General features: G+C 43.9%; 1 protein-coding gene across 2 annotated transcripts in view; it reads right to left on the bottom strand.

Annotated features, from left to right (window-relative positions):
• Nucleotides 1-18,575, bottom strand: part of ntn2 (netrin 2) — a 39,683-nt gene that overhangs the window by 9,571 nt on the left and 11,537 nt on the right. For both annotated transcript variants that reach the window (XM_086065193.1, XM_086065194.1), the window contains exons 2-5: nt 17,194-18,436; nt 6,319-6,507; nt 1,996-2,145; nt 78-131 (exon numbers count right to left, since the gene is read on the bottom strand). In XM_086065193.1, coding sequence (XP_085921319.1) covers nt 78-131; nt 1,996-2,145; nt 6,319-6,507; nt 17,194-18,232 — 1,432 coding nt within the window. In that variant the 5' untranslated portion in view covers nt 18,233-18,436. The remainder of the gene's footprint in view (nt 1-77; nt 132-1,995; nt 2,146-6,318; nt 6,508-17,193; nt 18,437-18,575) is intronic.

The raw sequence follows: 18,575 nt of genomic DNA, 5'->3' as shown, positions 1-18,575 counted from the left end.
AAAAAAAAGAAAAAAAGATGTTTTTGTTCCTCTCGTGAAGTAGTAGAGGGGCGGGGTGCGAGCGAGTGTACACCAACCTGCTGGCTCCTCTGTGCTGCTCACCGCAGCTGTGGGGTTCACCACGGGGATCTCTGAAACAGACAAGAGAAAAACTGCTGAAACATAAATCCTCACTTTTCAACCATGCTGTCGGTCAGCAGGCACAGAGACAATCATAGATGAGTGTGAAAATATGAAAATCGATCTGAAGGCCGATACAGCCTTCCAACCTGGGCCTTGGGAACCGTGAAAGATGGAAACGACAAAAACAATCTAACCCAGATATGTCAAATTCTACATTTGAGTCCAGATTGTTCGTGGCACATCGAATTTGTTGTGTTGTTAAGTCAACACTGCTGTTGTGTAAGCGCTACACGAGCCCATGTAGACGGATAAACAGATGGCAAGGGGGGCTATTAGGTTTTGGATCATCCTGAGACAGATGTAGCACTGGACCCCCCCCCCCCCCACCCCCCACCCTTGCTGTCATCTGGCTCTCTTAAAAGTGCCTCATGGAACGCCTCGAGGTCCTCTTCCAATTATATGCACCATTCCAAAATAAACGTTAACAACAACATACAGTTTGACTGAATGCGATTGGACCCTCCAAAGGCAAGCCAGCGGGACATGTTGACAAGGTCTTGGAAGGCTGTTTTGACTCGGACAAAAAAAAAAAAAAATCCGTATCAAAATTGTGTTTACAGCCTACAACAAAGGAGGTTGTTGCTTTGACTCCACCACATCTAGTGACACACAATGAGAGGATCAGTGTGATCCGGGATGCTGCCATCAAACATACTAATTGGCTGCTTAACAGCCTTGTCTTCTGTCTCGGGGCTCACCAGGAGCAAAGATGCCCCCCCCCCCCCCATGAGGCCATATTGTCACACACAAAGTTGTCATTAAGCCTAATAGAGCTAAATTTATGCATGTGCCTAATACACACGCATACGCACGGTTCCTTTCGGTCCCTGGATGGTTCAGTGGCACTGAAATGGTTGGGGTCGGCCATCCATGACCGTGGTTTCTTTCTGTCGGCCATCTGCTCCGGAGCTGCAACGCGAGAGAAACAACACGGCGCCATGTGGCACCGTGCGGCGCGGCGCGGCGCAGCGTGACGTTACATGGGCAAAGGTCATTTTTTTTGGAGAGAGTCAGTGAGCCTCGTACAGTCTGCTTGCTCTACACTACGCATGGCAGCGTGGTCGGAAACACATCAGCCAGGAAATTCCCAACATTTTTGTGGTGAATTACATCTGTGGTTGAGAAGTGGAACCACAAACACCGGGCCATGGACTGGTAGTGGTTCATGGCACAGTTGGTACTAGTAGGGCACTACAGAGAGAATGAACAGAAAATATTGAATCAACCAGGGTAGAAGTTTTATTGAAAATCAGGGGGAATCCGTCTGTGAAAACACGAGAGCTTCTTTGGAAAGGGCAAAAGTTGGACGAGACCAAAGATAAAGCCTACAACTTCCAATTCCTGGAAAAAATGGCGGAAGAAGACTAAACTTCCTAAAAATGGTAATATGTGTCCATATATCTGGAAAACTGCAACGGCAATGTTGCCCCTTTCTATCCTTTTCCTTCCGTCAGCGCTCAGCCACGGTCACGTTGCACTTTATCACCACTTGGCATCTGTTTGGCACACATCCTCACATATGTTTTGGTCTTTCCTCTATGAAATGACCGTGGCATTTTCTGCGGCTGCCCCCAATCCCACAGAACACGCGTACATCGGCTTGGCCGGTCAGAAGCCCAAAAGTGACTCGGGGCTACACCAGACGTGTGCTTTAAATTACGCCCCCGCTAATCTCCGTGACTTCAGCGAATGCTGCTTTTTACTTTAAGGTTACAAGTCTTTTTGTAGCCATTGCACCCCCTTCGTTACAATAACGCGCCCCGAGCCGAAATCAAACCGCTGCGGGCCGAGCGTGTTTGTGCGTTCACTCACTGATGCAGGGGGCCACGGGGGATCGGCTCTGCTGGAAGCCCTTGGCGCAGCGATTGCAGGTGATGCCGGTGACGCCGTCCTTGCAGGGGCACTGGCCTGTGGTCTGGTTGCATGTCTTACCCGCTGCTCCTACAGGATGGCAGTCACAGGCTGTGGCAGAGGTCGGGTGTGAAAATTGGGGAGGGCAGAGAAAAAACGAAATTAGGATTCATTTCTGAAAACACAAACTGGATGTCAACAATATTCTTGAGAAGAAACGGAAAATATTTGCATCAGGCTGTTCAAAATGGACCCGACTTACAAAACGTGTGAAATAAAGCAAAACTGGGGATCTTGTTCTGGTGCCTGCTTGGTGACACATCACTTCTCGAAAGTGTTTCAAATCCCTGGCGAATGCCAACATAAACAAGCAAAACTCTTGGTAAGCTTGTTCTCACGTGGCTTTTGGTTTCGAAGGGCAATAAAATACGTGGCGGCCCAGTGGACTTGCAGTTGCACAGGATGTTCTCTTGGAACCGGTTGGTGGGGAGGGGCAGGACGGAACAAGTTGAAGGTGACGATGAGACAGCGAGAGATCTAGCGACTTTCAAAGAGAACTTCTGGTGTGTTCAAAACGGTAAACAAAACGTGAAACTTCAGCCATCATTTCGATAGACTGGACGCCGCAGGACAGTTTGGGAAAGGCCAAATTGATTGACTCAACTTTGGCGTCTTTAGCCGTCAATGGCAGTGAATGAGTAAAAAAAAAAAAAAAAAAAAAAGATTAGAAGAGACAAAATGACTTGGAAAAGGAAAAAGCCTGGAACCCACCACTGTTTTTTCCCAAGGCTTGCCAGGCAGCTGCTTCCACGCCACACTTTCTTTCCGTGACTTGACGGAAGTGTGAATGTGTTTATTTGCACCGGACATTTTTGAGCCACTCGAGCAGAGCAGCGTACGAGGGCCCACCTGTTTGCTGGAGCTTTTTAAAGGGCTGAAATTGACCCAAGAAAGATCTGGCAGTGGGGCAAGGAGGGATTAACGAGAGCTCAGATCCTCTGAAGCACGTTTGGCTTTTTTCCGGGCACGGCCGGTCTGGTCCGCAGGTGTCAAAGTGGTCGTGGTTCATTTCAAGCGGACGTAAATCTGACGCGCTCAGAGGCCGCGCAAAATCTCTGCCGTTCAGGTCACGCCGGCTCACCCGGAACAGTCAGGCTTTGACGGCGCGGGTTAAAAGAGAAAAATGGCGGCATATGTTGGCACAAAAGGGACCAACTCAGGAAGAGTTTCTGCTGTTAAGACGAGACGGTCCTTGCCACTATGTGCCAACCGTGTCTCCTAATTCATCGGCCAGAGGCCACACCAGGTGCAGCAAACATTTCTGGCATTCCTGGAGTTCTGCCCTCATTAGTGTTAATGAAACCCAGCAGAATTGGACCACAAACACTACGATGAATATGAACATCATTTAAAAATGAGCCAGGGAACTCATCATTTGTCTTATGACAAAGAATCTTTCAAAGTTCCTGACAGACAATTCAGCAGATAATCCATCTTGGATTGACCCCCATGGAATGATTTCTCTGATTTCTCCTGCGTTAAATCAGTAAGACACCCCTTTTTATTTGACGTGGTGTTTTGGGGTGTGTGGGCCCGCCAGGACGTGAGCGTGGCAAATGGACAAACGCCGCTGCTTCCTGGCTGGTGGACGAACAGCATCGAGTCCAAACAGTTAAGAGGAGGGACGGGAACATTGAGTGAGAGCAGACCTTCTAAACAAAACAAACTCGGGTTGTTAAGACATCAGAGTTTATAGTCTTTGTCCACCGTGTTCAGTAAACAAGCAGGCAAATATGAGCAGGTCGTAAGGTGGTTTAGAGGGTGGGGTTGGGGGGGGTCAATCTCTGCCCCCCCTCCTTTTCTCCTCAAACAGTTTTTTTTCTTCTAAAGTTTTATGAGCAGGGGGGCTCGGGCCAGTTAAGAAGCAGTAAAAAAAAAAAAAAGTCCTCAGATGTTGATGACTTTTCAAGCCTGCGTGACTGCAGCTGTGACAGACGCCGCATTGGGACTTGTAGTCCTTAACGGGCATTTGTTTATCTGATTAGATCCTCTCGTGTGCAAATAGTGGATGTTTGTCTGCTGTTATTGGCCACATGAAGACGCTTGCATCGCTCTTCTTGTTTTACGACTTGATTGTGACAATCCAAGGCTTGGATGCGTTCGCAGGACGTGACCATCTGGAATGAAGGGAAAACTCAAAAGAGTGCTGATGTGACGATCGCAGGTAGACTTTGAATGGACGACCGACCAACCTTGAAAGACACCTGCATTTTCAAGAAGCATGTCAAATGGAGGACCTCCATCGCAAATAAACCTTCAGTTGGGGTCGGTTGGGTCAAGGCGACGGAGATAGATGTCACTTAAGCAAAACCAGTGTGACGAAATGAAAAGTTATTTCCTCTCTTGCCTATTCATTGATTGATTGAATACCAGAATATCCACCAAACTGGGATTTGGCACACTGACAGAACTTCACTTTTCACACAATGAAAATCCATTAGCCCTTCGAAATGCAGACATTTTTACCCAACACGCCTTGAAGAATTAGATTGTTTCACTCAGTGGTCTTCGACAGCATAAATCAAGCCCTCCCTTACAGATATTCGAAACCAATGTGGTTTATATTGTCTGGGTGTTTCTTCACACAGACTTTTAAAGCCTTTTATCAGCGGTTTCTCGAAAAAAAACAGCTGTATGGCAAAGGCTTGGCGTCACAAAAAAACTCTTTTGTGTTCTGAAGCAGCCAGGCGTGATTGGCATTTTCTTTTTCTTTTTTTCTTTTTTTTACTTCGCGACACGAATCCATCAGTGCCGTTGATTTTCGTCAAGAAGTTCATGTTTGTGGGAGGTAAACTGGCGACGGAGGCAAGAGTGAAAAACTGTTGGCAAGTTAATTCCACACCTCAGACGCTCATTTACAGAGCAGGTCTGATTAGTAACAGACGCTGCCTCTTAAGCCCAGCTCTCCCCCCTTATTTTGGAAACACCTGTATTTTATTGTCGTAACTGCACTTCAGATGTGACACTCACCCCGCGCTCAAGCATACCCGCACCTTTCACCTCTGCTTTACCCAGACATGTGGCAGCAGGAGAAATTAAAATACGCTCAACTGACGGGAAAAGACAAAGGCTTTACACCCTAATTGGAGCAAGGGTTGAGGTATTGCTGCGATCGGTCATGGAGCAAGACCTTCAGTTTTTGGGGGATTTGCAGAGTTTTAATATCCGTCACATCTGGGATATGAAAGAAAGGGTGATGCATTGTTTAGGTTCTGATTACTCTGCTTTGATAAGACAGACACAATTACACTGTCACGAGGATCGAGTGTGTGCGTGTGTGTGTGTGTGTGAGAAAGAAAGAAAAACCAGATATCACAGGAAATGAAAGGGGGAACAATGTTCAAATCTCAGAACTGGCTTTCTGGAACACTCTAAAAAGAGTTGGGTCAAAAATAACACAAATTACTGTAAGTAAAGAATGGGCCAACCCAACTTTTTGAGTTATTCAACCCAAAAAGAAGTATCAAATAAATAAACCACAAAGCAACCCAAAAAACGGTGCTGCTTTGTGGGTTATTAATTTAATTAAAAGTTGGGTCAAATTAAATTAATAAACCACAAAGCAACCCAATTTGAACAAACTTTTTGGGTTAGTTAAATAACCCAACTGAATTGCATTTTTAATTATTTAACCCAAAAAGCTGGGTCAAATGAAATCAATAACCCACAAAGCGAGTTTTTTTTGGGTTGTATATGGGTTATTCATGTCACCCAACTATTTGGGGATAATTGAATGATCCCAACAGGGTTTTTGAGGTATTTAACCCAAATTGTTTGGTCAACTTTAATTAATAACCCACCCATTGTTTGTGGCCGATTTATTTGACCCAACTTTTGAATTGAATAACCCAAAAAGTTGGGTCGGTCCCTTTTTGACACAATTTTAGTTATTTTTGACCCAATTGTTTTTAGACTTAAAACTTAGCTCACTTTGACCCAACTTTCTAGATTGTTTTGGATAAAACAATCCACTATTTTTTTAACCCCCCCAAAACAATTGGGTCAGATTGAACCAAGTTAGTGGGTCGATCAAAATTTTGACGCAACTTTTTTTTAAGAATGTAGCATTGCAGCTAACTTAAAAAAAAAACTTGTTCAATTCTTCATTTTTGTTTGGCAACTGGACGGAAAGAACGACTGATACAGATTCTCCGCAGTATCTCACAAATTCCTGACAACCGCAAGCAAATCCAAGTTAATGCAGCGCATAATGGGAGGACTTACCCTTGCAAGCCCTGCGGTGAGTGATGGGTCGGGCCAAGTCTCGGTAGAATCCCTCCTTGCAGTAGTGGCAGTGGCGGCCGGCGGTGTTGTGGCGGCAGTTCATGCACACGCCTCCGCTCTTCCTCCCCGAGAGCTTGTACAACTCCATGTTGAAGCGACAGCGGCGGGCGTGCAGATTGCAGTTACACGCTGCGGACGGACAACAATTGCGATTGAGACACAAGCGTCATTTGTTCCATGACCACCATTTTATGTCAAATCACCTTTCCCAGTCGAAAGGAACGGAAATGCAAAAGTATGTATAACCGATGAAGGCCTTGGTAAAAAACGACATTGCAGCTTCCGAGCTTGGCTGCAGCTCCGTCTCTCATCCATCAAAATGATATTTGCGGCGCTCATAATTTATGAATCCGGCTTCCTTCGGTCCATCCGTTATTAATCACCGCAAAGAGACACTTTAATCCAGGCGGCTCGCCGACGAGTAAAGTCTCCCAAGGACGATTGAAGGAAAACGGGTTCAGATAAAGGAAGAGGTTTGAGCTTCTCGATGAGGTGAGCCAGGATATAATGAGACGTGAGGCGCACTTTCAGAAATCTGACTGGTTTGCTCCTTCTTACCTTGGAGATTAAAGGCTATTACGAAACCTGTGAATCTTGTTTACATTGCAGAGTTTGATTTAAGACCAGAGCGAGGTGAAGTAGCTCCAAGGAATAATTGTTTCTTTTTTTATGTTTTCTGGCTCCTCTTTCAGTTTGTGTACTTTACAGTAAATCCACTGTCATAGCTTCATGCCAAGCCAATGGATGTATGCGCTTAAAATTTACAGCCCACATCCGCATTGAAACATCATGTCCTGACATGGTCAATATACAGTTCAGCTTTAAAAAATAAACATACAGTTCCTCATCTTATCGTTTTAACGAGTAATCAAGTTTGCACAAGCATGGCACAAATCTCTGTAAATGCTAATACAACTTGACAAGTGACCATTGCTGGTCCACCATGATCACAGATCATTTAAGATGGGGATTTAAGGCAATCATTGATCTGGCATGCATATTAGAATGTCTCTTATGGGGTTAATTTTCCAATTTCACTTTATCGGTCCCATTTATCTACTTACAAGCAATGTATTTTTGTTCTTTGTCTGTCTGCATGTGTTCTTGTTTTTGTTCAAATATCTGTTGCACTGATGCTATTTTCGTTAGCTAGTCTATGTGCATTAGATGTTAGCATTAACCTAGCCATATTTTTGTTTAGTCGACTGCAAAACTATGAATGACAAAAATAAAACAAAAAAAGCTATAGGCAAGAATTTTGCCTTTTTTGAAGAATAATCTGTGAAACTGCAGCTGGTTGTGACATTTACTCTCACCCTTTAGTGCATGTAACTCTTTGGAAAAATGGGTCAAGTGATGGCGTACCTAGAAAAACTTTATTTGTTTGGTTGTTAGTTGTGTGATTTTTTTTTATTATTATAAAAAAAAAATGTGTGCGATTTTTCTAATAAAAAAAAAAAACGTCTTGCCTCAATAAAAGTATGGCAATGTCAGGGAATCTATTCTCCAGACAACAAATCAACGTACCATCACACTCATTTTTAAACTGTTATTTTTAAAAGGTACAATTACTACACATTGTCGCTGCAATCACGAGAGCCGTACATGATATCCACATTCAAAAAAAGGAAGCCTGTTACCAGGCCAGGGAAATGAGGCCTTGTTTTTCCCCGGTCCCAGATCCTGGAAAAAAAATGGGGGTGGGGGAAGCACATTCCCAGACTGTTTCCCCAATTCCATCTGGTTACGACGCTGCCCAATTTGTTTGGAATTCGGACGCTAATCAAATCGCGTTTCAAATATGAATCAATAATGAGGCGTCGCGGACAGCGCAAAGTTGCTGCTGCCCATTTCAGGGGTGTTCCATTCAAAAGCATCTTGACCACATGACAAGTGCAGAATGTGAAATATTCATAACAAATGTCTATTGAAGGTGTTTTGAGCCGATATTAAAAAGCATTTGGAAACATGCAAAGATGACGCAAACAAGTTCATTCTGCTGTTTTTGCGATTAAGCATCTCAAGCGCACATACAGCTGCAAGCATGTGGGACCATTAACACCTTGTGGTAGAACATGAAAGTGATGGATCACGTTTTGTGTGCAGCTGAAGAACTGACGGCCGTCTTCTGGCGTTTTGTTGATTTACTGCCGTGCGGCAACAGGATCGTCCAACAAAGTACTGAGAGGCACGTTCAAGTGTGGAGAATGTAATGAATCCAATCTTTTGAGTGTTCTAACATATGTGGCCGGGGTCGGTTGTCGCAGTTTATTTGCGTTATTAGAAGATCCTAATAATGCAAAACAGAGACTGTAGCGAGAGTAAATGACTGAGCTTCTATTTTGGCAGTCATTGTTCTTCGCAGAGGACAAAGAATATATGCATACGGGTGTATTATCTGCTTACGTGTGTTATATTTGTTTAGCAAAATAACGGCCACATAGATGCTAATTGTTAGCCTATGGAGTTTCTCGTATGCTAGCATTACATGTGAAATTCGCTTTGCGACACCCTCAACCTGACACTTGGACAACCCTCACACTCACATTAAGCTTTCGGAAGGCCCCAATTCATTGTATTAAGCTTACATGTTTCCAAATGTGGAAAGAAAAAAAATCCCCTTGCATGTAGCCAGTGTTGAGAAGTGTAAAAAAAAAAAGGTCCGCATGTTGTCTAGGAAATCACACAACAAACAAGCGGCGGTTGGCAAACAAACCGGCGACAAATCATTTTTAGTACGCGAGAAGAAAATAACCATATGTCATTCAGATAAAGAGCAACAAATTGGAGTTACTGTGTGACGGAATTACGGCTTCGCTCAGCTGGAAGCCAACGTCCTCCTCCGCCGCACATGTTTCTGAGTTCACCATCTCCAAAAGTCCTTTAAATAGAGCGAGCGTGCCAGGTAACATATTGACTCAAGAACAGCCCAGTTCTATTTCGGCTCTCCAAACAGGTGCCCAGAGTCGGCTCTCACAGCCTTCCTGTCAAGGATCCTATGTGACGAATCAGCCTGCTGAAGCCTGCTCTCAACAAATAGAATGCAAGTGTGCTTGTGAAGCAGACAACCGGGCTCTTTCCTCCCCATATGTTAGGGATAAATCGAACCTCATTTTTTCCTTCACTTCGAGCAAAGCCAAGGTGGTATGCACAGCCAATTGATTTTGGATGCCTGTGCAACTTCCCTCCCCCCGCAAAATGTTATGACTAATATTGGTCCTTAAAGAGCGGAGGGCCACTCTCTGGGCGCCATCTTTCTCGACTTGGCTTAGGCTGTGGTCCAGACGTGTTGCAGCACGCCCCGTGTTACTCTCGACATGGCCAAACTGGCTCTGGGTTTTCTGTGTGTGTGTTTGCAGGGCTGAACTGTGCCTGGCTGCTCGAGCCACCTGCTCTAGACACTGGGGGTGAACACCCGGTTAATTACCTCCTTGTTGGATCCATGGCATTGATACAGTGTGGTGAATTATATATATATATATATATATATTAGGGTCGTCAGATGATTAAAATTTGTAATTGTAATTAATCGCATGACTTCAACAGTTAATTTGTGATTTTATATATGTACAATAAAAATGTACAATACATTTTTCCTCCTAAATTTTAATAATCTTGTTAACATAAAAGTGGATTTTTTTTTTTAAAATAAACTAATAGAAATATGGCTGCATCTTTTAGTCATTGATACAGTCATGTCAGAATAATTCAGAACATTGAGTTAACATTAAACAGATTTACTGTACTGTAAAAAACGAGTGTGATATTGATTTGCGTTGGCCATTTTTCTGCCACTAGATGGCATAAATGCATTTGTAAGACATTGGTGACAGCTCAGTGCATTTTTATTTTCATATTAAGAGCTATCTCATGTTTAACATAAAGCCATTCTGCACATTTTAAAAATTGTAAAATACAACTTGACCTCAGTCTCTACAAATATATGCATTATTATTAAATGTATTACTTCTAAATTTTGACTTGGACGTGTCTGCTGCGTTGCGACTGGAATTCCCCCAGTATAGGCTTTCCAAGTAAGGTGCGGTCATTAAACGCGCGTAAAAAATATAATTTTGTGGCGCTAAAGGAACTTTAAATTACCTCTAAATTAACGCACAAATGTATTAATTTTGACAATATATATATTAGGGATATGCATATACAAGTCGAACTGGATAAAGCTGCTCTGTCAAACCTAACAATTGATTCAAAGGACACACTACTCGCGTCATCCAATACACCAACAGACAAACAACACACAATGTATAGCACATTGAAAGAAAGAGATGTGATGTATCGGCCGCGAACAAGCGGACACAATTTTCATCAAAACTTAATACCGGGTACACAAGAGTTCATGGAACAGTCCTCAGCACTCATGTTCTCTCTCTTAACAGCCACGACTCCCGCAGCCACCAACAACATGAGCGTGTTGGCTGGAAACCGCATCGTTCGGCAGTTAACGGAGCCCGCAGGCTTGCAACAACATTGAGAAGAAGAAAAACTGCGAGATTTCAATGACAAAAGCGAGGCTCTGATTTCAGCCGAAGGGGCCACTTGATAGAAAAAGTCACTGGTGGGAAAGTCAGGTTGATTGCTACCATGTGTGGGCGTGCGATTTGATAGAGCGGCGTGGGCACCACATATTAGCACAATTAACATGGCTTCACCTCTTTATAATTACTTGATGGGAAGACTGTCAATCAAACGGATTAAATCTGGGCTTAACAAGGAAAGCTACATCACTTCTTGGGATGTCTGTTTTTAACTGAAAATAGAGAAAGTGGCAGCTTGTTGGCCTCTTAAAGGCCCTGTAAAGTGATAATAAATATGTCCAGTAAATTTGAAACACCTCAGAGAAGAGTGTGGTTAACTTCCCTGCCATATTTGAATGTTCACATTTTTTTTTGTCTATGTTCTTGAATGCTCTGAGTGAGTCTACTGAATGGGCTGAAACCAAGTTATGCTCAATTGTCAATAAAGTCTTTCTTATGCTTAAAAAAAATACACGTTTGAGACATAAAAAAAAAGATCTGTTCAAAGTTTCCGCATGGGGCTTTTTCCACACCGCAACAACGAGGCACTCTAAAGCGGTCGCCCAAGCTGTCCACACATTAGGTGTTAAGCCGGACGTAAACATATGCACACACTCATGGTCGACAACGAGGCACAAATACGTTCTCGGAGCAGAGGCGGAGCTAGCTAGCAAGCAAGCGCTTAAACTGTAAAGTGGGGGAAGAAACCACTCACGACCGCTGTTTTTTTTTAAATCCGTGCAGGCCCGTGAGGCACAATTGCTCCTGACTGTTGATTTTACAACAAAATTCCTCGGCTGTGTAATTATTCAAAAGCGCAAGTGGCTCCTTTTCATGAACTCCTCCTCTGCGCAGAAAAATACATCATCCTGTAAGTAATTGATGTGATGAGGCCTTGTTAGCCTCCAGCGACATGGGGGGGGGGGGGGGGGGTCGTCAAGTCGATTAGCGAAAAGTAGGATAATGACACATAGGGGGCAGTGCTATCAAAGCATCTGTGCTCTCTTCCCCTTCTAAATTTGGTATCTCATCACAGTCTTTTATTTATATCATGTTGCCCTCGGGCGACAGTCGTTTGACTTCTGCTTTGAAAATTGCATTTGAAGAGAATCCAACATCCTCGTGCGAAAACCGAGATAACGTGACATGGATCCTGCGACGTTTGCACTTTTTTGCTCCGTGAAGTCATTTCTCAAATCGTGAGTGACTTTGACAAATGCGCTCTACAAGTGGAACACAGGCTGACCTCGACTTGCCCTCGGCTGGTAGAAGTGCGGCGGGTAAGAAAAAAAAAATGGAGTAAAAGGATGGCGGGTCTATTTTGAAATTCTAATCAGCATCAAATGAGCATCTGCCTTCTTGTCAGAGGGGAGAGAAAAATAACGACATGGTCGTCAGGGTTTCTGCGTGTGCATCTGCGAGCTTATCGGGCGCACGGTTCTCCTTGGCTGGCCTCTTGGTCTCTCGGATTGCACACAAACAAACACCTCTAATGTATCACACTGTTCTCACCAAGCAACCCATCTGCCAATGTCCTCCTTAATCTTGCTAAATAGTTTCAAAAAAGCTCAGGATAAACTGACCCAAAAGGCCCCAAATATCGGTTATCGGCTACTATTAATAATTAGTATCGGCCCTGGGGGAAAAAAAAAATCAGTCTATCTCTAAATTAAGGCATTTCCCTCAGGTGATGACATATTAATACCCAATACATGTCTGCACCGAGTCCTTATTGATTCAACTGATTCGATTTGAAAGGTGCGCAATACCAGACCGGCTCCTGGCGATCGCCTGCCAAACGCAACGATTCCGACGTACTGTAATAAAATATTCTTCAGCGCCACACCCTCTACTGCGCTGCCAACCCTCAGCTCACCTGCAATCTTGAAAAATAAACCCGACTGATTCAAGGAGCCTGTAAATGACCCGCGTTCGCTGGTGCAATGAATGCATACCAGTGTAACACTGCAGTGGGATCTGGCTAAGCTAAGCAACCATTAGCGATGGATGGTGCCTGGCTCAGGCCTTGGAGCATCCCTGAGCTGCACTTCCTGTGCTCCAAATGAGCGAGAAGGAAGGACTGGAGAATAATTTGCCGCCACCGCCAACACTGGAGGCAACGGCGAGACCATAAATCATCTCCGACTCGTGTCACTTGACTCCACAAGAGGCCTCTCATCCCATACAGTCTCTTTTTTAGCAGACTTAATTTTAAAGTCAACAAACAGTATTTACATTCCGGCATGGGCCATGCCGGCAAAAACAACAATACTCAATCACAAGCGGCAACCAAACAGGACTGTTGCATCTGTTTCCTCGTTCTGTCCCGCTCCACTTTGCAGATAAATCGCAGCCTTCTCCAACACGTTCCTCATCAATATGAACAGATTGCCCTCGCTAACCTCCAGGACGAGGATTTGGAAACAAGTGTGCTCAAGATGGAGGCAGCAGATGGGTCGAAAGAAGAGCCCATAATCTACTTGGGGGGGGCAAAATTAAATGACGTTAAAAATTGTCCAATAATTCACCGCAAAGATCCCCACACATAATATACGATAGGCATATATTCTGTATCATCTACAAAAAAAAAAAAAGAACAGTTTGGGCAAAAATAACCCACATTGGGTCAAAAATGGGCCAACAACTTTTTAAGCTATTTAATCCAAAATGTTGACTCAAATTAATTTAATAACCCACAATGTTAGCACATTTTTGGTCAAGTTTTGTGGGTTATTCACATGACAACTTTTTGGGGTAATTGAATAACCCAATTGAATTGGGTAAAAAATGAACCAACCTAACTTTTTGAGTTATTTAACCCAAAATGTTGGGTCAAATTAAATTAATTGGATCCAACTTTCTGGGCTAATTGACTAACCCAACTGAATTGGGTCAAAAATGAACTGACCCAACATTTATTAAACCCAAAAATTTAGGGTCAAATTGAATAACCCACAAAGACACACATTCTTTGTAAATAAATAAATAAATAAATAAATGTTGTTTTGTGGTTTATTCATTTGACCCAACTTTCTTGGTTAATACAATAACTCAATTGAATTGGGTCAGCAATGAACCAACCCCCAACATTTATTTAACCCCAAATATTGGGTCAAATTGAATAAGAAAGCCACAAAGCAAACACATTTTTGAGGTTTTGTGGGTTCTTCATTTGACCCAACATTTAATGTTAATTGAACAATCCAATAGAATTGGGTGAAAATTGACCTGACTCATCTTTTATTTAATCCAAAATGTCGGGTCAAATTAAATTAATAACGCAGAAACGGTACCCAATTTTTGAAGGTTGATTTATGGGTTACTCATTTGACCCAACTTTTGGGGTTATTCATTTCGGTCCCTTGGTGACCCAGTTTGGGTTCATTTTGACCCAACTATTTTTTAGAGTGCACAATTGTCTCTCAGAAAACTAAGAATTATTCACGTGCCCCACTCATATTCCACGACATCCTCCAACATCTCAGCGTCAGCTTAAGCATGTCACCACTTTGCAAAAGGATCACGACCCCACGCCCTGTTCCCTTTTAGACCTTCCCTTTTACTAAAAACACCCTCAGGCCCAGCTTTGGGTTCCAGTGACACCTAAGGGACTTCCCCGCTCTGTAACTTGCCACCTTTTAACACGTTTGTCCTGTCTAAACACTTTTCAGGCCGCACTGCCGCCATTTGTTCAGCAGAAAACAACACACAAAGAAATCAAGCTATAGGGGCTTTTTGATGACATGCTACACACGGAAGAATTTTTTTTTTTTTTAAAGCTCCCTGAGGATCATTTGGAAGCAGAACAACCACTTCGAACCTTACATTCCGCATATCTTGGCCCGACTTTATGGCATATGGAAGAACGTATAGTGTGCAGTGAGCTTTAATTGGCCCGTATCAACACCGGGATTAGGTCATCGGAGTTGGACGGCGCAGCGGGGCTGTTTGGGTCCAGGAATCCTGGATAAAGGCGACATATAACATCCCACGGAGAGAAGAGACCTGCAGGAAGCCGGTGTAACATTTCGGAAAGAGCTACGGGACATTTAAAAGAGGGCGTATGCAGAAGGCACGCCGGAGAAAGCACTGAGGGATTTACAGGATATTGTTGCAAGAAGCGGATCGGGCGCACGTGCGCCGAGTAAGAGAGGGTGCAGAGGGCAAGTATTGCTGGCACCAATGCGAGTTGGATAGCTTGCGTTTAGCTTTGTCACTCCTGGTCACCCTTAAGCAGATCTGGCATTGCTAAATATGATCTCAGGCCAGCTCACCGGGCAATTACAACATGTTAGAAAAATATACACTCTCAACTTCATTTTTTTCCCCTCCCCACTTTTTTTGGCTTCATCAGCGGGGCGAGGTGAAAACGGGGACAGCGCTCACTAATTCGGTGCTACTTTGCTATGCTTCCACATTTTTATGACAGGTAAAATTGAGCTGAATTAAATTTCACTGGATGTCTGTTTACATTTGAAACAGGTGTACAAATCTAATATGAAACTTCCACACGTGAAAAAGCGAGTGGATTGGAAATGAGCATATCAACATCACTGCATAAGGGCTATACAATTACATTAACAGCCCATTGGCACATAAATAAGAGTCACCATTTGACATGGCAAGCTTCCAGAGCGTAAACACTTGCTCGGTCGCATGATGACTTGGATGATTTAGCCGTAGCTGAGTGCCAGTGAGCTGAGGAGTTGTCATCCACTGTTTAGACGTTTCCAGAAAACATGACCGTTTCCCTGAAGAGGTGCACTTAATTCACGAGCCTGATGGGAAACGCAGGCGAGTGATGGATTCTCGGTCTTTTTGAGAGACGTCGCCATGTTTACCGGCTCAAACAGGCAGCGACCAAAAACTCCAGCAAAAAACATCCACGCATCCGCTATTTTTCTGCCTAAGTGATTAGTCACTTGGACTTTGCATGTCATTACAAACAATGACCTTTTTTGGTCTATTGTAGCTGTCCAAATATTGTTGATTTCATATTTTAACACAAAATTATACTATTGGTCTGTCCCCCACATCACCTGTCATTTGGAAGCATTATTAACCATTTTTAAATCTACAGGTGAAATGTATAAAGCAGTGTCATAAACTCAGCCGATTCCTCACTCCGCGGGAGCAGTGCAGCAGCATGTCGCCTCAAGATTGAAAGTCTGGATCGTTTTTAGACAATAATGAGTAAAAATTGTTATCTTAGATGAAAAAAATTAATGGCTACAATGCTAATCGTTTTATTCATTGCATCACTCATGGCTCTAAGACCTTTGACATACATTTTGGAGCACCCATTAAATAAACTTTAAGTAGCTTCTAAGGGGTGTCTCTTTCACGTGTAAATGTGTTTTTAGATTGTGTTTATGACAAATGCCAGCCGAGGTATTTCAACATGTGAATACATTTAATCTAATTGAAAAAGCGTTTAGTAAGAGGTTTAATTTGATTGATTTATTGATTTTTATTTTATGTTGTATTTTCTTTTTTCTTTTGTGAAGCATGATGATATGAATATGAAATATGATCATTATACCAGTCATTTTTGTCTTTTTTTTGTCATTAACGGCATGAACTGAATTGTAACTTGGAAACTAAAATGCTATGTGAATGTGTGACTAGCTTTTATTTATATTTATATTTTTTAATATATATAAATGATCAAATATATAATATATATAAATTATAAAATTATATATAAAATAAAGATGATAAATTATATAAATATATTTATTTATACAAGTTTTATTTTAGTTTAAGTTGTGTTCGTTCTTTGTAACTGAATTATGGGGAGAAAAGGGGTAGATAAAATAAAACTTTCCTTCTTTCTGCTGCATTTCATATGAGATTGGAGAACATTTGTTTGTGCATATAATATATATATATATATTAATTAAATTAAATGTGATAGATGAACAAATATTTTTTTTTATAGAAAATACATTTTCAAAGTGGACAATTTGGACCATAGGCAGATATTCCTGAGTATTTTTTTTCCCTCTTTCTTTATTATTATTATGATTTTTTTTACAAACTAGGGATCGACCGATTATTTGCAGGGACAATTATCTGATAGCTGATAGTTGGCATTTTGAGTCCAACAAGATTCGGCATTAGCATTTTTTAAAATTTTGCTAGCAATATTTTCCCTGAAAATGAATATCGGCTTTAAGTGTTGGTTATCGGCCTCCTTGACTATTAATAATTGGTACGGGCCTTATTGGCCCATCTGTAATGCAAACCCGCATAAACCCAAATCGAAAAGGTTACTCACGCAGACACTCGTTGGCCTCGCGGGCGCTGGCCCTCTGCCACGGCCGGTCGTAGTGAAAGGGCTTGCAGCGGTCACATTCGGGCCCTTCCGTGTTGTGCTTGCAGTCGCACACCAGCTTGCCCTCCTTGTCTTTCAGGCAGCGTGACCCGTGGCCGTTGCACTTGCACCTCCCGCCCACCTGGAAGTCGCCCACCGCGTAGAAGTACGCCGGCAGCGTGGACGTGACCCCGGCGGGATCCTCGTCCCTCCCGGCAGGTAGTCCCAGCTCCCGAGACTGCTGGGGCCGACTGAAGACCACGCGGATGTCAGTGACGGTCACCCAGTCCTGAAGGACCGGACTGTTGTCAAAGTCTTTGCCGGACGGTCGTCCGTCCAAGGTGCTGAACGCGATGAGTCCTCCTGAGAGCGGGTAGAGGTCAGTGTGGCCGTCGGTACACAAAGCCTCCTGTTCGTTCTGCTTGGTAATGGCGGCTTTGTTGGGCCGATTGTACACGCGTCGACACTGTGACGAGTAGAACTGATAGGGCATCCATGTTTTCCCGTAGTCCATGCTTTTGTAGACGGCTAGTGACTCCGGTCTGGGCGAGCAGAACTGCAAGCTCACGTATGTGATCTCAAACTTCTTCCCGAGGGAAAGCGTTAGCGTCACATTATGCGGCGAGGTGTTGAGGTTCTCCGACTGCCAGCAAGTCAGGTTGTGGGCCGAGTTGAGATCGGTGAGGTAGGAAGCCGGGCGGGCGCGCCGGGGGTCGGCGGCGTCGCAGATCTGGCACGTTCGCACCGACGGCCGGTCGTCGCCGCGCTCCACCACGCTGCACGAGCGGGACGGCGGGCGGCCGCACGCGCTGGATACCGTCACCTCTTTGCCGAAGGCCGCGTTGATGAACTCGGGGATGCAGCGGCGGGCTGCGCCGGCGTCGTCGTAGCAAGGGTCCGCGGGGGTCTGCTGCACCGCGAAGGGGTTGTTGGCGCCGTGCGAGGATGCCGAGCGCGCCAAGAGGCACAAGCACAGCAGCAGGTACGTCCAGGGTTCCCTCATTCTGCTCCGAGGGCCTGGCTAGCAACGAGTGAACGCGTCTTCAGATGCAAATATATGCGAGTCCACCAGAGATGGCGTGCGTGTAAATAGAAGAGCGAGAGCGACGTGTCAAACGTCTCACTAAAATCTCTCTTAGCCGTGCTTAATTGCAGCCCAGAGGAAGGAGACTGTCAGTGCTCGGTGACCCTTCACGTAAGGCCCTTCCTGCGGGAGACGGATACAAACACAGAGGTCAGTGTCAAACTCATATTGTTACCACAAAAGGAAGGAACTAAAAGGGCACTCAGTCAAGCGCAGAGCTTTTGCCAAGGCTGAACAATCACAAACACGTCTGTCTAACTTA

Source organism: Leptonotus elevatus, chromosome 20 (assembly GCF_054856555.1).
Source record: "Leptonotus elevatus isolate MCC_2025b chromosome 20, RoL_Lele_1.0, whole genome shotgun sequence".
Lineage (NCBI taxonomy): Eukaryota > Metazoa > Chordata > Actinopteri > Syngnathiformes > Syngnathidae > Leptonotus > Leptonotus elevatus.
This window is presented reverse-complemented; position numbering and strand designations above follow the sequence as displayed.